Genomic DNA, 25,843 nt, shown 5'->3' on the forward strand with positions numbered 1-25,843 from the left:
GGGAAAAATTCATTAGGCCCAGGAACTCGCAGAGCTTGCGTAGGGTAATGGGTGCTGGGAAGTCTTTAACAACTTGGACGTGCGAAGACAATGGTCGAATTCTCTGCACTGAGATGTGGTGGCACAGGAACTCAAGCTCAAAAGAGCTGAAAACACATCTCTGGGTGTTGAAGACCAAGCCAAATTCTTGGAGGCGTTGAAAGAGTTCCTGTAGGTGACGCTCGTGATCTTGTGGAGTACGACTCACAATGAGGATGTCGTCAATGTAGGCAAACACAGCCGGGAGTCCAGGCGTCACTTCAGCGATGAATCTCTGGAAATTTTGAGGTGCGTTGCATAGCCCAAAGGGCATGCACACATACACACACGGGCCGAAGGGTATAGTGATGGCCGTCTTTGGGATATCAGCCGGCTCAACAGGGATTTGATGTTACATTTTTACAAAGTCCACTTTACTAAACATCTTGCAACCATCCAGATGTTTTTCCTTTTTGCTGAAATCGCTGCACATTTTTATCTTTTTACAGTTCTCTTATGTTGAATTGTTGCTGCCCGACTATTTTTTCCTAGTTTTATATAAAGATTGTTATGGACTAGTTATATACTTCCCTCACATGCCACCATAACCTCATCTGTTATCCTGTTTTTGTTCTACCCTGATTTGCTTCCACATCCACCCCTATGTAATGCCCTATTGGGCCTTTAGGGCATTTCAAATAAATAAATAAATAAATAAATGTCCAGTGAAGTCGAAGGGGATAGCTGTCATGGACCGTGTAAGCATTGAGAGCCCTGTAGTCACCACATGGGCACCAGTCACACAGTTCTGTCTTAGGCACTAGGTGGAGCGGTGAGGCCCAAGTGCTGAACGAAGGGCGAACAACCCCCGCTGGAGCATGTGGTTGAATTCCTATTTAGCAATCTCTAGATGCTCATCGAAGAGGCGGCGCGGACGAGTTGCGAGGGGTGGACCATGCGTGACAATGCGGGGGGTGACAATGCGGGTATACCCAAGCATGGTATACCATGCTTGGGTGGCTGATGGAGATTACAAGGCCTCGTGATCTTCGGGAAAGTCCGCGAGGACTTGGGCATACGGGCATGCTGGGTTCAGCGTGCGGATGCCAGTGGAAGCGACAGCTGATAAAATGCCAGTGATGGAAAGGCATGTCATGCTGTCATGATGGCGACGCATGCTGACGTCCAGATAAAATGCATCAGCAAGTCGGATCCGAGGATGGGTTGATGGATATCGGCGGATATCGGCGACGATGAAGACTCATTGAAATGTGTGCCGCAGGCCGAGGTCCAGAGGGAGGGACCGGAGACCATACGTGACAATGGTGGTTGGGTTGGCCACACGAAGAGTAAGTCCAGGTGACTTGGAAGTATGCTCAGCTTTGGTGGTCGGCAGAACGCTGATTTCAGCACTAGTGTCGAAGGGGAATCGCAGGCCGGAAATGCGGTCCATGATTACGAAAAGGTGGCCAGGGCAAGGGGTGAGGTCATATGCCGCCGCCAGGGATCTCGCAGTACGTTTCTCGACCATTTGCATGGTGCAGTGCATTGGCGGTCGCGGCATTGAAAAGTGTGGTGATACCAGCAAATACGCTGACTGTGAGGACTGGAAGAGCGCAAACTTCTCGGCGAAGACGAACGGCGGCAAGGACTTGAGGAGAACCTGTGCTGGGTATGAGCGGATGTCTGAAGGGCATCGAGAGATGCAGTCAGCTGGTCGGATGACTCTGGCGGATGACCCTGGTGGAGAGGAGAGGGCGTGACGAAAGGAGAAGTCGAGCCATGGACTCCATCAGCTAGCTGGGCGAGGCGGTCGAGGGTCAAGTCTCCCGCAGCAGCCAAGATAAGGCGGGTGGACTGCGACAAGCACTGCCGGAAGAGCCCCCTCAACAGTGCACCGTTTGAGTCGACGTTACTTTCAGCCAGTAGTTGCCACATGCTAGTGAGTAGCTGGGAGGGACGGCGGTCTCCAAGCTCTTCGCAGGTGAGCAGCTGCTGGAGGCATGCATTCGCAGACGCCATGATGCGGTCCAGAATGCACTGCTTAAGTCACTGGTACGGATTATCGGCTAAGGGTTTAAGGATGACATCTGCCACCTCTTGGGCCATCTCGGCAGAAGGTTGAGTAAGTGATGAAACCGAGATGCCTCCGAAGTGACATGGTGCAGATGGAAGATGGCTTCCACTTGGGCGAAATCGATCTGTGGCTGCTTGGGCCAGAATGTGGGCAGGCGGAGCTGGATAGCTGCGACGTCCCGTGGGCACAAGGTAGCGTCAGGCAGGAGGGTGGTAGGTTGCTGGGGCCGGTCATCTCATAGGCTGGAGTCACCACTGTAGAGAATTTACGAGGTCGCAGTGGAGCACCAGAACAAAACGACCAGCGTGGCAGGCTTCTCGAACCGAACAGCCCGTGCCGTGCGTGTGCACCGTGCACGCACTGTCCAGTTTTATTTTACTCTTTTACCAGCTGAGAATGCTGGTCTTAGCGCCTCCGCTTTATAGCGTTACTGTGCGCTACAAGGTGAAACAATTTTATATGCACTTCGTCTTGCCAAGTTCTTTGAGTGATTTACAGGAATAATGAAAACAATTTGAAACTGGCCAGTAATGGTTGATTACTGTATTGTGATCACAAAAGAGGCTACTGTTACTAAATTTAAAGCTTTTTTATTCTGGAGAAGCCTGAAAAAATGAAATAAAGTAACACGCACCACTGGGCATTTTCACATGCAAACTGTGGCGATGTCGAGTGCTTTTTTTGTTCTTGCAAATTTGTGAGACTAGGCCACACCTCCAGTTGCTTCTAACCAGTGATCACAGGTCACTAGATTGAATTGAATTTCTTGGCAATATATGTGCCTCGTGCTGCTCAGTAAGCATCAAAATAAACACAAGTAACCAAACAATCATATTCCAATTGGAATAGAAATTGAATAGGATCGTGCTTAGCATCCCCGTTTGCAAGCAGATTTAAACACATTGTAGCAATATAATTGACCATTTGCGAAAAATTGACCGCCATCTCTTGTACAAAATGGAAAGCTTTGCCTGCACTTTTGGTTGGAAAGGGATTCTCGAACTAACATGCGCAAGGCAGCATTCGGCAGCTCACGTGCACTTTAATTGTTGCTGTAGCGTTGCTGTTTTGCCAGAAACGTGCGTCTGCTGACGAAGATGACATATGAGGAAAATACCTCAATTTCGTTTAAAAAAAAAAAATATGCAGTGCAGTCTTTTTGGGTTGTAGCCTGAAGAATGACGACGTATGGGCAATATGTGCATCTTGCTACCTCAACTGTTTGCCAGGCGCATTGTGGCCGGTGTTTATACTGAATAAAAAAATTGCCACCAAAATTTCCAGCGCAGATGGTAGCTATCTGCTTGGGAGTGACCAAAACAATTCACTTTATGAACATAAATGAGCAGAAAGTAAGTATTTTAATTATTATTTCTCAAATCGCCACACCTAGCGGGCTCCTGTGAAAGCTCTGACAAAACCAGATATCACGTCACATTTACCTGCCTTCCTCATGTCTCCCTAGCCATCCCCATCGCGAGCGGTTGCACCTGTTCATTCTTCCTTTCCCCCATGGCAATAACAAAGTGCATGGATAAACGAGTTTTCTTTTTTTTTTTTTGCTGCTCGTGTTCCTGCGCACAATTCGTGCGCCATCCGTACGCGCCCCCCTCAACCTTCCTCGTATGCAGCATTCCACACTTCGCAGCGTTTTGCACGGCGCGACGCGAGGGAACCGACACTGCGTGTAGCCGGTCAACCAACTTCAGGTGCGGGGGCAGCGGCGGCGAGATCGTTGGGCCATGACGTTGCTGTGGGTAAATGTGATATCACACCTGCCGGCTCACAGCCGGGAGGGCGCTGCCTCTGACCCGGCGGCCGCTCAGCAAATGTAAAATATACTGTCACCCGTTCAAAACTAACCTGAATTATGTGTCTGTACTAGTGTAATCGTGTCTTAAGAATGCAATTGTTGTGCTTTCTCAATATTCTTGGAGATTGGCTCAGTATACCTTTGAAGGAGGGAGGTCATGTCAAAAACTTGAAGATGAATCTTCGTACCACTGATAAGTTTCGGTTAGAGCAGCATGCGCACCATCTACCGCGTTGTTTATGAGACGACGACATGGTTTGCCGTTGATACAGGTCACATCAATTGAACTCACTGTGATTGCATTACGAGGTGAAATATTTTGGTGAAAAACGTGTTTCTTGTGCAGAATGGTGAATGAGAAAATGAATGTGTATTGCATGGGTGCTCATGCGCGGACGAGTGTAACAGTGGAATGGGATGCACTTTTGTAATAGTCGCAGATGTTTATGGCTATGCTTTCTTGATAGGGCAGGAGTTTCTGCTAACAGCACCTTCTGACATTGGCCAAACTTACTGATTAGTAAACGACCTGTTGTACTATCTCAACCACACATGCACTGGTACAAGAGAGCGTTGCATACTGACGAACCGTTTCTTGCGGCTTGTGAGGCTGTACTCTTCCTTGCTCCTGCTGTCGAAATAGCTTACCTTACTGTTGTTGCAATGACGGTGGAAGTTCATACTAGTATATAAAATTCCGTTTTCACCAAATGTGTACATTTGTCGATGCAGAACTCTTATAGAACCAAGATGTGTTCATTTGGCAGCACATGAGAAATGCAGCAAGAGCGCCTGGCCACTTTGAAGAGGGCTAGATGCACACAATTGGCCCCATTAATGGCTGTCTTTCGTGCCTTGTATGTCAGCATTGCCATAAATATAGTACCTACAAGTGGTGCTGTTGCAAGGTGCATGCTTTGCATGGATGGAAACATATTGCATGCAAATGGCTGTCCTGAGACTGTATGCAAAGTGAACAAAACTGCATTTCTTTGCTCCTCATTCAAGGCTCAGTGAAACGTGCCAGCATGTAGCAGGGCTGCTGTTGAATATTGCTGCGAAGGGCACAGGATGCTCTTGCATGGGCGTACTTTATAACACTCACTTTACCAAATTACGTGTCAAAAGCAGACTATACATAGCTTTGCCTCAGGGTGGAGATGGCCCCTTTCCGTAAGTGGTGCAGCTGGAGAGGAAACCATAACAGCTAAAAACTGACTATGGCATCGACAGAAACCATAAACAGCAGAGAAAAAAGCGTGTCTCCGCAGAGGAGGGGCGAAAGAGGACACCTATTGCACTGCTTCGACAGCAGACGACGCATGCTCAGGAACTGGACATGAAATATCCAGACAGCGTTTTTTTCACGTTTCCTACTTCTCTTTCAATTAAATAAGTTTCCTGAGCCACGGGCACATGCACTCGGCAAATGCAAGACAAGCAGATTGCATCATGGCGCACTACAGCACGAATGTATGGCTAGGCATCGCTCAGTTGGGTCATACTTTCCAACCACAACTAAATCACCTACACAGGGTGCTAGTTGTGCCTTTGTCATGCATGCGTGGGAGCTTTTCCACAAATGGTCCATTCCTGTATTTACATTGACAGCAGCACATATTTTGAAAAAGATCAAGATTGTTCCTATGGCAGTGGTCGCTGCTAAGTTGTTGGCGCTAACTAGAAAAGCTGATCTTATGGCTCATTAGCAAGGTATGGTGTAAGTTCGTGGATATTTCCACCTGGTGTAAAATGCTAGCATGACTTGTGTCCTTAGAGAAGGAGGAGAAGAAAAACACTTTCAAGGCCGGTACCTAGGCCCAGTGGAAAAGAGCTCAGGCTTTGCTCAGTCCACGTGTGGTGGTGGCCTGCATGGTTCTATCACTGTGTAACATATGCTTCATAAAATATACTTCAGTATGAGGGTGAAGTGCACTCATTTATGCCTAAAGTTTTGCTGTTAGAAACCCAGTTTAATACACTGCATGCTGACTGAAGTGTATGCTTGCACCATTGTGCATCCATATTCTTCATTCAGTGCCATAGGCACACACAGCTAATTTAGGTTAAAGAACAAACCATAGGTGCCTTATTGCACTTGCCAACTTTTTCATTCATGTACTAAGCATTAGGATACGTGGCTCACAATGTGGTATTCGCCTACGAACGCTGAATAATTTGTAATTCAATATATTCTTGATGTCGTTTCAGTTCATCAACTGGACAATCGTTATGATGCATTAAGAAGTGCAAGGAATAAGAGATAACTACAGTATATTTGCTGATAAATAGTTTTAATTCACTAAAATACTCTATCCAGCCTACATCAAAAGCCAGGATGGCAGTAAATGATGTATCAGCTATTAAATTGCAGTTGTGAAGAATTGTCTGCGATTGTCTGCTCTAGCTCCTTACGCCAGCGAGACCCTGCGCTCTTCAGCGGGACTGACGACACTGACTGCGATGACTGGCTTGCTTCATACGAGCGAGTGAGTTCGTACAATAAGTGGGATGACGCCACGAAGTTAACAAACGTCATCTTTTATTTGACCGGCGTTGCCAACTTGTGGTATTGTAACCATGAAGCCGATATCACAACTAGGGACTCATTCAAGGCTAGTCTTACAAGCGTCGTTGGTCGTCCGGCTGTATGCAAGCTCCACGCCGAACAACGTCCGCAGTATCGATCACAGCGGCTCGGCGAGACATTTAAAAGTTATATTGAAGATGTAATCCACCTGTGCAGTCGCGTAAACGCTCAGATGACCGAGCAACAGAAGATAAAGCACATTCTGAAAGGCATCGAATATCACGCCTTTAAAATGTTAAACTCCCGGGATTTGACTACTGTTTCTCAACTTATCAACCTCTGCCAGAGCTACGATGAGTTGCACAAGCAGCGCATCCTCCCTCGACAGCCTCCCGTGCCTGCAGAGTCACTTTCTGGCTTCTCCGCAGCATCTGAGACCTCCTCGCTGCTGCAGCAGCTCAAGGACTTCATCCGGGAGGAAGTTGCTCGCCGAATATCTCTGCTGCCTACAAACTGCGAGCTGTCCCGCAATTTGGCGCCCCTTCGACATCGCCAACCGCATGGCGGAGGCCCTTCCATCTGCCCCTCCGCCAGCGCCCATGCCTCAGACCGCACCGGCCATGGAGCCCCTCTCATACGTCGACATCCCTGTTGCTCCACCATTGACATGCACCCCCACTCCTGTCGCACCGCTGACGTACGCTGCCCGACCACGGCCACCTAGCTACCCTTTGGTGTACGCTACGCCTCCAGGGCCTGTGCAAGAATTTCTTCAGGCCTTTGGTTCCACCTCGTCCGCTGCACCGCAATCCATGGCGAACCAGTGATAACCGTCCCATCTGTTATTCCTGCGGATTTGCTGGCCATATTTTCTGGTACTGCCGAAATCGCACTCCCGATGATTTTCTACTGCGATGAATGTTAGCTTCCTGGCAGCCGCCCCGAAGTCAGTATGTGGCCGGCGTTCCATCTGCAAGTTCCGTCGCGAATGACTGTACCACCTTTTCTCCTCGCCGCTCAACCTCGCTGCTTCGCCGGTCTCTATCTCCTCTGTGATGGCGTCCCAGTCTTGCGCAAAAGGAAAACTGAATGCCGCAGTTCCTGAGGCGAGAACTGTGCAGCGAGCGAACTGTCAAAGACCTCACGTATCTCGAAAATCTGCTTGAAGTTTTTGTTGACGGCGTTGTAGTACTGGCTCTGGTCGACACCGGCGCTGTCGTTTCTGCCATGGCTGCAAGTCGTTGCCGCTCATTGCGCATAGTGACGACACCGATTTCAGGATTCTCACTATGCACGGCAAATGCCCAGCCTATAGCGGTGTGCACAGCACGAGTCGTCATTTAGGAAGTTGTGTACGCAATAGAGTTCGTCATTTTGCCTTCCTGCTCGCATGATCTTATCTTGGGCTGGGATTTTCTATAGCGTCATAATGCGGTGATAAACTCTGCTCGTGCCGAACTGGAGATTTTTGCGCTAGACAAACTGTCGCCGGACGTTCCTTATCCCAAAGTCGTCGTTGCCGAAGATACTGATCTTCCTGCATGCTCTTTCGTTCTTGTGCCCACCGCTTGTGCTTTTTCCCGCAGTACCAATGTACTTTTCACCCCATCACCTACCTTTCTAAACCGCAAAAGTCTCCTCCTGCCTTATGCCGTACTTTCTATATCAGCTGGTCTCACCGCGCTCTGAATTTCTAATCCGTTCTCATTTCCCGTATCCCTGCATCGCGGTGAATGCCTCGGCACCATCTAGCTCATGGATTCTATTCTCACCGCTCCTGAAACACCCTCTTCGTAGCCCGCTGACTTGGCTGCACTCACACCGCCTGTTCTTGCGCTGAACCAGTCTTCTGCCGACGTTTTTCTCCGCTTCATCGATGTCAGTCTTCCTGGGCCTCAACGCTCTGAACTCCTCTCACTGCTTCATCAGTTCCGCTCTTCATTCGACTCTCATCAGCCTGCTTTGAGCCGCACATCAACTGTTCCCTACCACATTGACACCGGTTCCCATGCTCCTCTGCGCCAGCATCCCTATCGAGTGTCTGCCACCAAGCGCATAGTTATTTAAGCCCAAGTTCATATTTTGCTTCAGAATAGCGTGATTGAGCCGTCTAACAGTCTGTGGTCCTCTCCTGTTGTCCTAGTGAGGAAAAAAGACTGTTCTATACGCTTCTGCATCGACTACCGTTGCCTGAACAAAATCACGAAAAAAGACGTCTACCCCCTTCCGCGTATAGATGATGCATTGGACTGCTGACAAGGTGCTAAACTTTTCTTTGCTCGATTCACGATCTGGCTACTGGCAGGTGCCCATGGCTGCGAAAGATCGCCCTAAAACCACATTTGTCACCCCTGATGGCCTCTTTGAATTTACCATCATGCCTTTCGGTCTCTGTTATGCCCCTGTTACATTTGAGCGTATGATGGATACTATACTGCGTGGCCTGAAGTGGAAGACTTGTCTCTGTTACCTTGACGACATCGTGGTGTTTTCGCCGGACTTTGCGACCCACCTCTCTCGCCTGAAACAGGTCTTGACATGTACTGCGAACGCAGGCCTGAAGCTCAACTTGAAGAAGCGTCGTTTGGCTGTTCGTGAGCTGACCATTTTAGGCCACATGTCCAAGGAGGGTATACGTCCTGATCCCGCCAAACTTCGAGCTGTGACCGAGTTTCCGAAGCCTACTATCATCAAGCAATTAAGAAGTTTTTCGGGCCTGTGTGCATACTTTCGGCATATTATACGAAACTTTGCTTCCATTGTTGCCCCGCTGACTCAGCTCCTCGGCAATACCTCAGATATTTTGCTATGGTTACGAGCATGCGACGACGCCTACAACACATTGCGCCGCCTGCTCACAGACCCGCCCATCCTGCGCCATTTTGACCCTGAGGCGCCCACCAAAGTGCGTGCAGACGCCAGTTGTGTCGGCATCAGCGCTGTGCTTGCTCAGCACCCCTCCGGCTTCAGTGAATACATAGTTGCGTATGCCAGCTGTACTCTCACAAAAGCTGGAGCGAACTACTCTGTAACGGAAAAAGAGTGCTTGGCCATCGTGTGGGCCCTCACAAAGTTTCACCCTTACCTTTACGGCCATTCGTTTGATGTAGTCACGGACCATCATGCCCTCTGCTGGCTTTCATCGCTCAAGGACCCTTCCGGCCGCTTGGCATGGTGGGCTCTTCGTCTACAAGAATATGATATCCGTGTTATTTACCGATCTGGTCGCAAGCATGCAGACGTCGATGTTTTGTTTTGCTCACCACTGCCAGCCGACCTTGCCAGCCTCTCCGTCTTGGACTCTGCGGTATCTTCCCTCGACATCAGTGACATGCCTGCTGAACAACAAAAGGATCCCTGGATCGCATCCCTTATTGACTACCTTTCCAACAATTCAGCGATTACTCCTTCATGCGCTCTTCGCCGTCAAGCTTCCTACTTCCTACTATGAGATTCAGGATCACCTCCTTTACCGGCGCAACTATAACTCTAGTGGACGCAAATGGCTGCTTGTGATCCGGCGCCATCTGCGAACTCAAATATGTACAGCTTTTCACGCCGATCCGCAGTGCGGTCACGCCGGAATTTTCAAGGCGTACACTCGAATTCGTCTTCACTGCTATTGGTGCGGTATGTTCAACTCTGTTCTTAGGTATGTTTGATCGTGCTTGACATGCCAACGCCGCAAACCTGCTTCTCAACGTTCGGCTGGTAAGCTACAGCCTCTCACATGCCCGCTTAGATCCTTCGACCGCATTGGAATTGATCTCTATGGCCCTCTTCCGTGCACAGCTGATGGCAATCACTGGGTCATTGTTGTCGTTGACCACCTGGCGTGATATGCCGAAATCGCCGCGCTCCCAGTTGCAACAGCCCGAGATGTGGCCGGTTTCTTATTGAAGAGCTTCATTCTCCGTCACGATGCTCCTCGTGAATTACTCAGCGACAGAGGCCATGCGCTCTTATCTGACGTCGTTCAAGCCCTGCTCGCTCAGTGCAAAATCATTCACCAGACTTGCACCACCTATCACCCGCAAACAAACGGCCTTACTGAACGATTTAATCGCACCCTCAGTGACATGCTCGCGAAGTACATCGGATCCAACCACACAAACTGGGACATTGTTCTTCCTTATATCACCTATGCTTATAACACTGCAATGCAATCCAGCACGGGTTTCTCTCCATTCTTTTTGCTTTATGGTCGGCATACATCTGCTCCCCTTGATGCTGTCCTCCCCTACAACCCAGACGCATCAGAATGTACCACAGTGACCGAAGCTGAACAGCACGCAGAAGAATGCCGCCAGATTGCACGGACATTCACAACCGACTCTCAATAGCGTCAAAAATATCGCCATGACACCATTCAGAAGAATGCACCACACTTCGAGCCCGGCTCACTGGTGTGGCTATGGGTTCTATCCGGCAGCCCCGGCCTCTCAACAAAACTGATCTCCAAGTATCGTGGGCCCTACCGCGTCGTTGAGCGCACTTCACCAGTGAACTATGTTGTTGAGCCGCTGACGCCATCTTCCGATTTGGGACGTCGTGGCTGTGAAACTGTTCATGTGCAGTGCCTTAAGCCGTTCTACGACCCCATTGTATCTTTGTCTCCTTAAGTCGCCAGGATGGCTCCTTTTTCCCTGGAGGGAATTGTGAAGAATAAGATACACCCCTTCACTGGACGGTGATGAGAAAGAAGCAGTTGTGGAATTGCCCCGCTTCCCCGTTGACCTCGACGCTGTCCTCAATATCCTTCTTCTACACAGTATTTTGTGTGACCTAAAGACTGCTTATGTTCTACAGCCATCATTCAGATTATGAAACCAGGTCATAAAGAACATCAAGAAGTTCAGTTATAATTTAGTGGTCATAAGCATATATCATGTGATCAGCAATGTATCTTGGTGTTTTATTGCAGAATTTGAAAGAAGATGAGACTAAAATTAGGTGTCTATGGTCCTTTCCCATCAACCTCTATCTTGAAGTGGATCATGTTCATTGGTCTGCTCGACTTACATGACAAACAAGGACTATGCTTCTGCTTTAGCAGTGCCACTTGTTACAATTTCATGCTGAAACAAGCTTTTTTTCACACTCTTTGTAGCTGTAATTAGGGGCAACGACGACTCACTCAGTGTGCTCATGGCTTTCATTGGCATGAAAGCCTGTATTGAAAACACTCAATGGTTTCTTTTTGTTTTTTTCAGCTCTCTCTGTGGATCCTGAGGAGTACCTTCAGTCTGACGAAGACTCCAGCTGATGGATAATGCAAAAAGTGTGCAAGTCATGTTTTTAAATACCAGGCTATGCATTAGTACAGTGCATAAAAATTTTATACAGCTAACATGGCATTAAAACTGTTTTTACATTAAGGTTATATATTCATATGTTGTGCGCCGTGAATTTTATTTTGGCTACTATGCCTGTCATTATGATTGGACAGTCGTAAAACTAATCATAATGAGGTTTTATGCTTTCTACAAAAGTTTTGTAATTACAAGCTTTTTAAAAGATGTGTAACAGACGTGGCATGCACCTGGTGGCATGTGATGGAATTCAGTCAACTTACTGGATGTGGCTCAGAAACAGCAGGCACTCTTGTCAAGTTGGGGCCATTGTGGGCTAATGGAATGTAAACGGCGTTCAGTAAAAAGGTGGAGACTGGAACATGGCTTGGAAGGCCTAGACTTGCCACAATGGTGAAGTTTTTATAGTTTTTGCCATAATTGCCATACAGAAATATTGTATATAACCATTGGGGGCACACATATGCACGGTGTACAAGAGTGCGCGCTCACAAAGTAGGGAAAATATAGGACAAAACAAATTATATTTCATGTTGGCTGTTGGTGTTGGCAGAGCTGTAAATTTGTGCGACTGGTTTTCGCGTCCCTAACAGTACCCAAATATGTGTGTGCCCACTCGCTGGGGTTTCTATAATCAAGCCTCGAACACGCCGCAGCTACACTGCCCGATGGCACAAAAGTGCCCTTTCTACGTCATTTCTTGCTGCTAGTAATGGCCACCCATTTTCAGTTTTGGTTCAAAAACCAAAGTTTTTGATGAGCGATTCCTGAAGTACCTGTTTCAGTTATGAAGGCCATATTTTGTTCTTAGTGGCCACGTTTGATCTGCTGTTTACAGAGCAGAAATCTCGTTGCAGTTCGCCTTTGAAACAGCACCGTGTAATGAAAGAATTTTTCTAACTATGCTGACTAGTACTTGATGAACTTGTTAGAGCTGCCTATTTTTGACCTCTCACAAGATTGCCTGCGTGCATGCCGAGTAATATGGCTGTGCTTTTTGCCACTTCCATGACCTGCAACACCATAATTTATTACAGAGTAACGGCTCGAAGCACTGCACTGTGTGAAGTCTACCTTATAAAGGCAGCTTGCTCTGTACCAAATTGAGTCACGTGCAAGCTTGAAGACTGCTATGTGTGAAATTTCGGCTCCAAATTTAGTCACATTTACAGTAACGACGTAATATCTGCAGTGCTCAGTTTTGGCTGTAAATACCTTTCACCAGACTGTCTGCAACTGGTACATAGTTTCAATGAAATTTCTTTACAGTTTTTGTCCTGTCTATCCCATCACCCTGTTTACAAACATAGAAGCTGTGCAGCTGTTGAAGATGGCTGGTGGTGTCAATGCCATTATCTTCTGTGGTTTTCTGTCCAGCTTGAATGATCACTATATTTATCAGGGTATATGAACACATGGCTGAAGGAGAACAGCTCAATCTATAAAGATGTTGCTTCAGCTTTGTCGTCTCTCTCTTTGTTGTCCATCGTTGTCTTTGTCAATGGCATATACCTAACAATATCCTTGAGCACCGATAAGGCTGAGGTTATTGACATTTTCTTGACCTCCACCAACTTTCAATAGCAGTCCACTAAGAGCAAATAAGTAGCACCACTGTGGTGGAAGAAGTCCAGTGCCTAGTTTATCTTATGGACATGTTGGTAGTTCTTTGTCAAGGAGTGGCTCTCGCTGGTTAGCTCATTGATGGCTTTGGCAGACCTCGCAATTAGATATCATTTCCTCAATGTCTTGGTTTAATTCAGGCCAGTAGACTTACATGAGATGATGCCTCGATGGCTCATGTGGAGCTCAGAGAGCACTTCCTCCTGGCGTGTCTGGGGCACGACAAGTCGTTCACCATAACACAGAAAACCATCAGTTGTGTATAGTTCACTCTTGATGGAGTAAGGCTCCACTGCTGGGACAACTTTTGAGGTCTTGTCAGGCCAGCCCTTCTGAATGTATGTGGCTGCACGTTGGTGTGTACTATCAGTAACTGTGCATTTATTTCAGCTAGCTTGGCAGTTGAAGCTTGCGTCAATGTACATGCCAAAACCTTACACTCTTGGTCCGAGGTCTTAATGGTTACTGCTAGATCAGGAGCTCAAGACAGTGCGGCCACAACTGTCAGGTGTTTACCAGGTACCGGTATGGACAAAAGTAAACTGAGCACACTATTTGATTCTAAAATTTTTCACGTGCTGCATAATTGAAACTCGAATTCATGGTATGTGTGAACCTGTAGTAGACGCCAATGCCTTTTTACATGAGCAAATATTGTTTTTCATCTCTAGTGCAATTGATGCGAGTTTAATTATGTCCGCACCTGTATGTACACCAACTTCACAGTGCAGCGCCTGAGCCGAAGTAGTAGGCGCTGTAGTCTGGGAAAGATTTTGTGGAAGTCCTTACATTGAAGACAGATGAGAAGTTTATGATCAATTTCAACCACAATGCTGCGACCATAGATATAATAGTGAAACTGTTCACAGGTAAACACAACAGCTAACAGTTCCTTCTCAATTTGTGCATAGCTTTGCAGATGCATAGGCTACTGGATGTCCATTCTGAAGAAAGACGCTGCCGATCCCATAGGAACTTGCATCTGTGGATATGGTAATAGGCTGTGCCGGGTCAAATTAGTGCAAAACTGTTGCAGTTGTCAGCTTGCTCTTAATCTCGTTGAAAGCATCTGCCATCTTTGGAGTCCAATGCCACAAGATATCAGACTTAAGTAGTTCTCAAAGAGGCTGTGTCTTTGAGAAGTTTGGGAGTTACTTCATGAGGTATGTTGCCATTCCCAGAAAGCAAAGAAGCTCAGCCTTGCTGGTTGGAGCTGGTATAGCTTTGATGGCCTTTACCTAGCTAGTATCAGGGATTATGCCTTGCTTTGCCAGTTGATGTGTGGAAAATGTGCATAGATACGAGCTGCTTTCATCAACTGCTAGCTGCCCAAAATGCACTCCAAAACTGACAACACTGTACACTCACTTAGTCGTGCAAACAGTCCTTCTGGAACCGGATACGATAGTGATGTCGCTTCACTGCTGCATTTAAGTTTATTGGGTCAAGACAGATTCGCACACTTCCATCTTCCTTTGTGGTTATGACAATCGGATGCACCCAGTCTGTTGGTTCTATCACACACTTAATTATGCCATTCTGTTCAATGCATTCGAGTTCGGCTTTGACAGTCCTTTCTAGTGCACTTAGTTCGTGGCGAGAGGCGGCAACTGTAGGTTTTGCGTCTGGCTGGAGGTGCATGCTGTACTCTCCTGCTAGCTTGCCATTGCCTTTGAACACATCAAAAACTCTTGAAGCAGAGCTTCAAGCTTCTCAGAAGCCAGAGGGCATGGCTCTTCCTCTGCTGCGATGTTCCCGACTCTGCACCAAGTTTAGCGTTGTGCATGCAGCTGCTCCAAGTATAAGCTTGAGGCTTTCTTTGACTGGCAAAAATAGTAGAAAACTTTGCTCGTTTTTCACTGAGCAAGAGAGTTCGCATTCATATTCAATGTTGAGTTGCTCACCTAGGTAAGTTGTGACCTTTGCTTTTGTTACTGTCACAGTTGGCTGAGGCTTCCATTTAAACACTAGCTGCTCAGGGAGAACATTCACATCAGATCCAGTGTCCAATTTAAAATCCATGTTCCGGCCATTCACATCAGATGCTTTTGAACAGTTTGACGATGCATTATCTACAATATCCATGGAGAGGCTTCCCAAGAATTCTTGGTCGGAGTCGTCATGCTCTGCGCCAAGCGCCAAACCTTTCTCTGCATTGTTTGTTGCTTCTGGCGGCAAACACTCGCATAGTGTCCCACACGCGTAGCAGGTAGAGCCGTAGTTAAGACATTGTCAGGAATGGTGTATGGTTTCCTGCCGCATGTACGCTGAGGCACTGTTTCTTCAATGAAACGCAGATTGTCCTCTTGGCTGTTGCTTGCCAGCTACTTGTCGATAGTGCTTGCATTTTTTGTTCAGTTGTCCACTTTCATTTCATGTCCATCTGTAGTCGTTGCTGGTGAATACATATGCTGCTTGGGGATTTCCGTCACTCTGCATGTAGCATTTATTTTCTCCAGTGTCGTCTCTCGCGCAACAGCCGTTCTCGTAGTGCTGCGTCACAAATGCTGACGATCCTGTTGCCCAGGATGCGGTCATGCTTCTAGGTCGCACCTTGCTGCTGAAGTTCAGCAATTAACTCGTAGATCGGCTGGTTTGTTTCCGACACATGCTGCTGAAGATGGTTGCTTGCATCGCATTTTTATAAGGAAAGTACCTCTCGTACTTTGCAACTGCTACCACGTTGCTTTTCTGCTCACCTTCGGCTGGCTCAGGAAAACTTAATGTCTTCACGACTTTCCGCGCTGTTGAGCCCATGACATGAAGTAGCAGTGCTCACCTTGTTTCCGACTTAGTGATGTATTCGCATGCTGCTTCATAAAGCTGGTAGGCCACCTTCCAATCCAACCATGCTTCCGTGGGTCAGCTCGAAATGCTTTGGTGGTTGAATGAGGAGGAGTGCCATACTTCATACATTGTCGTGCCAAGTCACTCGGGGCAGAGTGCTACGTCGTGTTACTTTACTTCTGACACCATGATATATCTGGATGACTACAGGTTACGATTATGACAAATGATGCGACAGAGAGCGGACGCCATGGCGAGAGAATGACGACTCTGGCCGACTCCATCGCTACTGATTAAAAAACAATACAAATTTTTTTATATATTGAACTATTTCAGGATCCTCTTAAGAGTTCAGTACATTTAGGTTCAGCTCTGCTGCTATTCCCTTGCTAACACAAGTAAACTAGCTTCACGCACACAGCAGTTGGAAAGCTTAAGAAAATTGCAGGCTCTCATTACAGCATCATGCCAAGCCGATTCAAGAGAGCAAACCTTAACAGTTTCCTAGAATGTGCAGAGTACAAGCTAGCACAAAACTGAACTAAATGCAGTCTACTATCTGACAACCATTATTTCGAGTTTACTGTTGCATTTATCTTAGGTCTTGAAGTCACAATTTTTAATAAAATCAATGGTCTTAAATATTATAAAGAAACAAAATACAAGAACAATGAAATTGGGTGTTGAAGAATCATACTTGACTAAAGTATGTCATGCATGACACCACAAATCTGCATGTGAGTATTGACACGCTAAACCAGTAATGATAGTGTGACACAAAGACACCCTCAAACTTCTACAGAAAATAAAAAATTGGCTGCTGATGGCTTAGTAAAAAGCAATAGCTTCATCTGCAATGGTTACGCTTAGGTTTCGCTTTTAAGTTAGACACATTGCTGCCCAGTTTCTTCAGCACGTCTTTTCTTCTTTGTTTCGTTCTACTTTCTGAGCCTGGCTTACTTCAAAGATGTGCATCTCCATTGGCCGCTGTAGAGTCACTGTCGGAGCCAAGCAGCCCCGTCTAGCTGCGCCGTCCCTGCGACGCTTCTCAAGGCACTAGTGTCTTCTGCACGTCGCCGCTGCACGATTTCATTCCAATGGCGGTCTCTGGCTTCCTTCAGCCGAGCCCAACCTGTCCATCTCTAGCCAGGGCTGCATCGCCATACGCCTTTCTTAAACAACCGCCTCGCCTCCTCTCTGCTCATGCGCAGCTGGCAGAGCGCCGGTGCCGACACGGCCACCGCAGCCACGATAACCGCAAGAAGCGCCAGGCGAGGCAAGGCCCCATCCCAGCTGCGGGTTGCCATGACAACGGCTATGCTCTCCGGCACTGACACAGCTGAGGCACAGCCATGCAACGGCTTGAAATGGGGAAATTTCAATTCATTAGTGCTGAAATGAAACTCCTCACGGTTGACAAAATGTTCTGGTGAACGTTCAGCTAGAGTTAAATGCATGGAAATTCACACACTAAATGCCAGTGCAATCCCTAGCTTGTTTTGCGAAAACTATGTTTCTCTGCATTATGTGAAAAAAAAAAAAAAAATAAATAAATAAAACACTGCTGTTTGCAGCTTCAAATCCTGCTCCTGGCTCTTCCACATGGCAACCAGAAAATGGCTACCACATAACCCCACCCCCTACACCAAGTGGCCCTTCACCAAGTTCACACAAGCAAGGCTAGTGCCATACATTAGCTTGGGCACAAAAGAGACTGTATTGTTTTTGGATATTTATTCCCACATGCAACTCAGTTGCGCTGCCCACCACGGAAAGGCCCCAGAGGTGTTGTCTGCAGGCCGGAGATGCCAGCCATGTCCTGCAAAAACAAATTGAAAATCCAATATTGAGCTCACTGCAATAGCACACAAAACATTTTTAAATACTGCACTGAGAGACATTGTTTATCACCCTCTCACTCCACATGATCATTTTAAACTGTACTGTATGCCAAGACAATGGCATTTTTTTGCCTTACTTTGTCTTTCCATTCTTGTAATGTAACGGAATGTACTGTTTGCAAGTACCACTCACTGCTAGTTATACCTTTTGCTTCTCGACTGGCAATATGCTAAGGAACACCATGTGCAGAGAAGGGTTCGAAGCTAAGTGGTGCACCATGGTGATTGTGCCTTGTTAATAAATCTAACTTGGTTTAAATGCATACAAGTGTATGATTGACGGGGCCCACTTTACAAAAGTTCTTTATTATTAGGGGGGCGGTTCCTCCAGCAAAGTTTGCTTCCTGTGAAGAGCCTGCAGATTTAACGAACAGCTTGGTTTGCTTTACAGAAATTGTCCTAGAGTGTCACTGGCGATGAGGGATGCCCCAATGAAGGGCTATACCGAGATCACATAGCATACAGGTGCCTTGTGTTTCATTTCCATTAAAATGTGGCAGCGGTGAATGGGACTTAGTTGCGTTCCTGGGATCAGCAGTCCAGCACCCTAACCAGTTAGCTACTGAGGCAGGGTAGTCAACGAAGTGTGGCAGAAAGCTGGTGTAACATTAATTGCGTTTCCACCAGTACTGTATTTACTCGCATAATGCTCGCACTTGCGTAATGTCAGCACCCCCCAACACTGGGCATCAAAAATTGGATTTTCCCCCCCTCGCACAATCATCACACTAACAATATTACCACCGCGAGAACTGTCTGCCAGTAGTAACAAGCGCCATCTTTGGAGCGCTACTGAACCTAGCTGGCTTCGTGTGCATGCGCTACCAGGCGACGATAGAGTGCTCAGGTAGACCATCATCATCGGTTATGCTCGTATTTTTTCCCCCTCTTCCACGACACTTGTAGTCGTCGCCATTTTGCGAAGTGTCTCTGCGTCTCATTATTGTTCCTTCGTTCCGTCTGTGCTGCTTGCTTTGTTCCACTGTCTACAGTGCTCTTGGTGCCGCATTGCGGTGGGGCAGTACGCAAGTTATACAGCTGCTTTTAAGCTTCAGAGTACGGGCTACAGCATAGCAACCGCGCTGCCAGCGATTGCAGTGCCGATACAGACTCAGATCGTCTCTTATCAAGAGTAGAACTGTATGGTCTGCTGTGAGCATTATACCACGAAACGCAGGAAGTGATGATAAGGCTGCGTGTGGTAAATAAAGTGCTTTAGCAATTTGTGCTTTTGACGACCCCATACTTTTATAACAAGGGTAAGTTCTGCTTGAAAGTAATATTTTGGTTAAATTTATAATAGCTCACCTAAGAATCCCGATTCGTATCTATATAAATTTGCTTTCAGCACTCCAAAACATTTGCTTGAAAATTTTCCCCGCATAATTATCGCACCCCCCAACTTAAAAAAAGTGCGAGCATTATGCTAGTAAATACGGCATGCCCATAAAGACACTCAGTTACCCCATCTAAGAGAAGTTTAGTTCTGAATTTTTGCAACACCATTGCTGTTGACAAGTGTGAAGAAAATTTCGCACATTAAATGACATACGCAAGAGGATATAATTTTCCAAGAGCCCCCCCCCTCCCCGTACAAACTCGGTTACAGTAAAGTGCGCCTGGAAGCGGTGATAACTTCCCATGAAATGACATCACCACAAGAGCATCACCTAGGATCGTGAGACTTTTCAGAAAAAATAAAAATAAGCGTGTTTATTTTTTTAATGGCTTTAGCACCAGGCTTAGCAGCACTCAGGAGAAGTGAACTTTGTGAAGGCCTTAGAGCCACGAGGAAAAGCATGCAGCACGTAGGGAAAAAAATAAAGCTGTCTGCATACAAACATGGAAAGAAGGCAGCACAGTCCGTTCAGGAAGTAAAAGAGCAGTGACGAATAGGGCAGGGAAGAAACAGCCAAAGATTTGCAGCACGAACGAGCGGCGGCAAGAATTGCGAGGCACGGCATGTGCGGTTTTTGCAGTGCTTGACTGTCGTGCGCATTTCTTATCTACCATTGCCTTTTAAAAGAAAAACAGCAGAAGATAACGCCATGTTCATGCAAGAGTGTGGTTTTCACATGAAATCAAACTCTTATGTTGCCCTCATGTTCAAGAGGTGCTTCCACAATATGGTAACAAAAAAATCTTATAAATGAAAAAAAAAAAAAAAAAAAATTGCACAAAGAGACGATAAAAGAGAGATGGGAGGCATTTTAGAGGTTTTTTTTTTTTTATATTAAACAAGATGGGCTTCGTAAGTCGGCAATTGCCAGACAGCATCTTCAGGACCATGTCATCAACAACTGATACAGTAAAACCTCGTTAATTCGGATCTCATGGGAGTGAAAAAATGTCTGAATTATCTAAATTTCGATTATGAAATAAGCAACAAAAACTGCATGTGAATTTTTTTTTCATGCATACCTTTACTTTGCAAATAAGTCAATAATGCTCGTTTGCTTTTCATAGAGAGCTGGACAATGAGGATCAATTTTCTGACATGGAACAACCATTCCAGGACGACCATGTTGCCAGGAGCATCATAATTAATACTTCTGTCACACTGTCGTTCTCAGCCAATAAACAAAGATTTTCAACCGCGGTTGGAATTGTGACGCTGCTACATTGCAAAACCCGAAGGCTGTTGAAATAATTCTGGTGTCTGGTGCCAAAATATTGCGGCGCCACTATTGTTGCTAAATAAAATATAATTGTTACTTGTAAGTGCAGTTTTTTAGTTGTCATTAAAGGACAACTTTTTTTGTTCTTAATGAAACGCATTGACGTTCATACGGCCGTGCTTTTCATTGTGTTTGCTTTTCTTGGCGGAGCAGGTTAGAGTGGTAGAGAGCACAAAAATAATGTGCCTTAAAGAACAGCGATGCTATAATTAAATTATTACACCTACTAATATTTTACCTGCGCATGTGCACGAGTGTGCGTGGCACTCCACGGGTCAATGCTAGCAACTTTGCGAGAGCTTCAAAGGCCTTTGAAATCTTGATAGAGTTCTGAGTTGTTCCTTTGACTCGATAGACTATGGAGTCAATAGCCATTGAAAACGCCCATATGGCAGCGTTCGAAGGCCTTCGAAATGCCCATGTGACTAAGGTATAAGTCCTCTAAAACCGTGAGAGCCTCTGCAACTTCTCTAGCGGCACGACGCACCTGGGGCTCATCACATGGGCCATGCTTGAGTGAGCTCTCTTCACCAGACGCCTCATCCGCTACATCGAGGGCATTGCTGATTATCTCATCATTGCTTAAATGGCCAGCGACAACAACGTCATCATCGATGGAAGTGTAGTCGGCGAGATTCACTTTGATAAGGACCAGACTGACAAATGGTCGCCTTCCTCTGCTACTGGCGCTGCAGGCTTCAAGCATGGTGCCAGAATGCACAAATCCACAGTGCTTAAAACAATTGGTGACCACATCTGCTGGCATGCCTGCCCATATACGAGCCAGAATATATATGGTACTTAGAAGCGTGATGACCCAGGCCTTCTCCCGATTCATGCAAAGAAAGGTACGCTCCAGCACTTGCTTACAATACTTTTTGTTTTACATATTGGATGAAGCCTTCACCCACAGGTTGAAGCGCGGCGGTAGTGTTATGAGGCGGAAACACAGGCCGGATCGCCTGCAGGTTGGAGACATTAAGGAGCGCGGTTTCGTCTGCATTAAAAACGCCGCTCGGTTCGTAGGCTGCCATGTGTCCTTCAAGCTAGATGTTCTGCCAGCCTTTAACCCCATTTTCGTCCACTACCCCCTTTCACCGCACATGGTTTCGAAAACAAAGCCACGCCTGTCTTCAAAATGTGCAAAACAACCCTCCGAGGCCTTGAATAAATCAATATTAATCCGGAGGGCATAGGCTTCGGCTTGTGTGCAGATCAATGGTCCTCTTAACGGGAGCTTTGCATCACGTGCAACAGCAATCCACCACAACTATGCGTCTTCCAGGGGTGGGTGGGCTGCGGTCCACAAGCGCTTCAGACTCGAGTGAAACTTCTCACCTTCAAAAGCTTCCATTATCTGTGCTTCATTCTTCGTGTCCGCTGATTAGAGTGCTTCTTTTGACGTCGAATTGACGCATCACCAGTTCTCTGGAAGCGCCTTAAGCTTTAAGGATCTTCACTTCTGTCGCTAGGCCCTTAGCAGAGTACTTAGCATGTTTTGCCGGCACTGCCATCATGACAGAAAGCAGTAGCACCGGTAGCACTACCACAGTCTCCAGGCACTACACGTTTCACACGCAGACCAGCACACAGCACCTTGCTCCGACTGCACTATCCAACCATCCAAGCTCTTGTCACCCAAGAAACTGCAGTAGCGAGTGCCACCTTTTGTACATTAGCGAAATGCAGTTACGGGTGGATAGATGATGGCTGTAGCGATGAGCGCTCCTAAAAACTTCAGTCCCCCCCCCCCCCCCCCTTTTTTAAGTGTAGAGCAGCGCTGCCTTTTGAGTAGTTTTCGCCGTTTCCACTCCTTGGGGAATAATGGCCGTAGCTATGCATGCTCCAAAAGCCCTTCCTCTCCCATCACTTGCCTCTTATCGGCATTCGTTGCAGTGCTACATATAATTATAATTGGTTTACAGGAAAGCGGAAGGCGCGGTATCTGTCAGACTTTCTCCGGCAAGTATGAGCTTAAATGGTACACCATGGCTCTTGCCGCCTGGCGTTCCTTGGCGAGCAATAAGTGTGGGATTGCAGATGGCAAGAATGCTAGACAAGGACACATCTCGCGGAATCTCGCAAATATGACATATCTCGTGCACGAGATTTCGTTCTATGAATTTAGAAAAGTGGCATATACACATGCGCAAATCCAACTTGCTATCGCCTCTAAAATTATAGCAAATACAGAGCTACAATTTCAGAAATGTGACTTGCACAACAATGCGCAACACATCTCTAGCTGTTTTTATACCACCAGGGCCAATGCATGTTTCCACACCAAACAAATATGACTCACCAATGCTTTCATCATCTCCATGGTGTCACCGTCCACCTCAATGACATCTTGTTCCAGAGCAGAGACCTGCGCAGGACAAGAAAATGCAAATGCTACCATTCGTTTATGCTACATAATATGACACGCACACCATGTCCACAGCAGTGCTGGAGGTAGTTTTAATGTGCCATTAAGGCATGTTAAAACCACTCGTACAAGCACCACTAAAAAATTGTCAATAATAAACTGCATTGCAGGAAGACTGCGTCATAAAACAGCAAAGGCTCGTTAATTCAGAGGTGCAAACTGCTTGCACAGTTCACCCGGCCAAGCATGTTGCCTATGACATAAAACTGCTACGCAGAAACGGATTCCTCGGTTGGCTTGATCAGTGTGACTCATAGCCACGGCAACAATTCATGCATAAAAGGTACCTCATTTCTCATCCCATATTTTCCATTAATTCTTGGACAATTAAAATGAACAAAGCTGCTGCATGAAACAAAACCATGGCAGACCATGCTGGGAAAACATGCAAGGACACAATTTACTGCAACTTCCCTGAAGGCCTATTTACAGTTTTTGTTGAGAAATTCCTGCAGCAATTAATACCACTTATTTGAATATAGTCAGGTACAGCTAGATGCAATATGATTCTCTCATATTGCATCTAGCTGTACCTGACTATATGTACTTGACCTGGCTGTACCTGACGGAAGCACGTAGCCAAGTTTACTTTGCATGCGCCTTTACGTATGGCACTCATCACCCATTGATGGCAGTGCTTTGCAAAGCGCGGAGGCCACTCGCTCCAGTGTTACCTCTCATATTGCTTCTAGATGTACACTCGGCAAAAATGTAAACTTTCCCATGGCTGTAGAAAAGCACCACGACTATATATCTGCATCCGTAACGATCTAAGGGAGCATTCAGAGACTATAACTGTGCAGCGCAAAAAGCAGCCGCCGCAAATACCCTGCTCTAGTCCTCATGTGCCGGCAGCTATGCCTGCTCCACTACAAGCTGTTTCCGTGTGCGTACCGTGGAAACGGAAAATAGAAACAGTGCCTGTTCACATCTTTTTAGTGCGTTCAGGGCCAAGTGCTTGCTGTGTCGTGGCCTGATGCAATCATGCGCTACAGGGTGCTGCAGCGATGTTTCCTTATCCAGGAAAGTTGAACAGTTTCTGCAGGGCCTACCACTATTTTCACGTGCATACTTGCCACATGAAGTACATGCTGTTTAGAAATGTCACAATATTTGGCCACTGGTTCTGGACAGCAGGAATGTCCATGATTTTCAGATGTTTGTTCTCAAACGAATTAAGTTTACAAGCATTTCAATATCGCTACTTTGTGTTTCTGTGATGCAGGCTTGAAAAGAGCATGCAACCAACATTCTACCTTCAGTTTCCTTCTTGCCAGTTTCAATGCCCTTTTGGTGCAGATGTGGTGCAAAAATGAGCAACTCAATTTTGTACTAGCATGAGGCAAGATTTTCTACTTGGTACACATGACACAGCTGTTTCACTACTGAGCGAGCTAATAACGTAGCAAATAAATACCAACCTCAGGCACATAGTTGTCCCTTCGTTCTCTTTCTTCTTCTTGCAGCTTGATGGAGATGCCACGCACAGGTCCACGCTGGATGCGCTTCATGAGGTGAGTCACGAACCTGCGTTAATGAAAGAAACAAAAATGAGCAGAGGACATAACTGGAAACTGCAGCGCAAGCACGACATCAGCATCACTTCCATCCACTTTTATCGCAGCTATCCAAAACCTAATGCCGAACCTCAGAACAAGTTAGCAGCAAGCACGTTCATATTGCATTGTACAGCTCAAACCTCTCTGGACAGTTCTTGCCAGGTCTGACACACGAATACAAGTAGGACTCACACCATCTCTACTATAAAAACTGGCGCGCGAGTTTCTTGAGCACATATGTGCCATCAAACGCTTCATCCAACACCGGTCAGTATCCTCACAGAGCAATATAAAACGTATGAAGCATAAAACAAGCCTCCAGGTTCATGCGTGCAGCAACAATCTGCTGTTAGAAGAACACGATACAGCAACGTCGAGTGTGGCACTCTTCATAAAAGCCAGCCATGCCAGAACGCAAGTAGACGACTATATACCCGAATTACAATGCAGCGCAGCTAAACAGACACTTACCCGGCGATCTTGTTTTTTAACTTTTTGCTGGGAATCTGAGCGATCTCCTCGCAGATCCGCTTGTTGGTGTGGAAGTCGAGGGTGAGCTTTGTGTAGTACTTCTCGATGATCAGGCGAGACGCCTTTTTCACAGTCTTCGTCCTAACGCGACCCTGTAAAAAAAAGAATGATGGCAATCAACATCGGTCTGCAGAACACTAAAAGCGACAGCTGAACTGCGAGAGCGGCTGCCGAAGGCTCACCATGCCTTGCGTTATAAGCGCGTAATAAAGAACACAACAAAAAAAAAAAACTATTTAGAAGATATTATGAAAGTCTCTAGGCCCGACTGGACGACCATGCAGGTGACATAGAGTTTATTAATTGACACGATTAATGCGGATTACGAAGAAGCAATCATACAATACACACCATAGTGAACGGCGCCGAAGGGGGAAAGGAACAATGTTGCTTGCTTCTGTCGCTTCTGCGGCCGAAAACGATTCGGTCAGATTTAGTCGGCACTGGTCAGCGTGGTCGTCAGCTCGTGAGTAGGCGCAGTACTCTGAAGCTCGAAACTTGACAGTTATAAAGTTTAAAACACATTATACTTTTTTTAATAATTTTAAGTCAATTTACTGGACAGCATTAACAAGATTATTATTCA

At 46.5% G+C, this 25,843-nt stretch overlaps 2 protein-coding genes across 5 annotated transcripts in view; one reads left to right on the forward strand and one right to left on the reverse strand.

Moving 5' to 3' along the window:
• Window positions 1-20,704, forward strand: part of LOC146198111 (osteoclast-stimulating factor 1-like) — a 34,832-nt gene extending 14,128 nt beyond the window's left edge. Inside the window, exons 8-9 of one of the 3 annotated variants that reach the window (XM_084593436.1) lie at window positions 11,652-11,719; window positions 20,528-20,704. In XM_084593436.1, the coding sequence (XP_084449562.1) occupies window positions 11,652-11,704 (53 nt within the window). In that variant the 3' untranslated portion in view covers window positions 11,705-11,719; window positions 20,528-20,704. Of the gene's footprint in view, window positions 1-11,651; window positions 11,830-17,371; window positions 17,698-20,527 lie in introns of those variants that run through there. The other 2 variants (XM_084593435.1, XM_084593434.1) reach the window with 2 other exon arrangements.
• On the reverse strand, window positions 17,880-25,762 carry RpS17 (ribosomal protein S17). Of its 2 annotated transcripts, none has more exons than XM_084593437.1 (5): window positions 25,609-25,762; window positions 25,198-25,349; window positions 24,589-24,694; window positions 23,042-23,107; window positions 17,880-17,979 (listed from the first exon to the last, which is right to left on the reverse strand). In XM_084593437.1, the coding sequence occupies exons 1-5, from the start codon at window positions 25,609-25,611 to the stop codon at window positions 17,911-17,913; spliced, it is 396 nt and encodes a 131-aa protein (XP_084449563.1). In that variant the 5' UTR covers window positions 25,612-25,762; the 3' UTR covers window positions 17,880-17,910. The 2 variants fall into 2 exon arrangements, with proteins under 2 accessions (XP_084449563.1, XP_084449564.1); XM_084593438.1 differs by lacking the exon at window positions 25,609-25,762 and adding an exon at window positions 25,440-25,580.
• Window positions 25,763-25,843: the final 81 nt, after the last annotated feature.

The sequence above is a fragment of the Amblyomma maculatum genome, chromosome 2 (assembly GCF_055883805.1).
Source record: "Amblyomma maculatum isolate TAMU_Amacu chromosome 2, ASM5588380v1, whole genome shotgun sequence".
Taxonomy (NCBI): domain Eukaryota; kingdom Metazoa; phylum Arthropoda; class Arachnida; order Ixodida; family Ixodidae; genus Amblyomma; species Amblyomma maculatum.

What these genes read in the sequence shown, in the direction of transcription:
- RpS17 (XM_084593437.1), bottom strand. An exon ending in TTAAAAAACAAGATCGCCGG is followed by an intron (nt 24,695 to 25,197) that starts GTAAGTGTCTGT and finishes TCATTAACGCAG; the next exon opens with GTTCGTGACTCACCTCATGA. An exon ending in TGGAGATGATGAAAGCATTG is followed by an intron (nt 17,980 to 23,041) that starts GTGAGTCATATT and finishes TTGTTTTTGCAG; the next exon opens with GACATGGCTGGCATCTCCGG.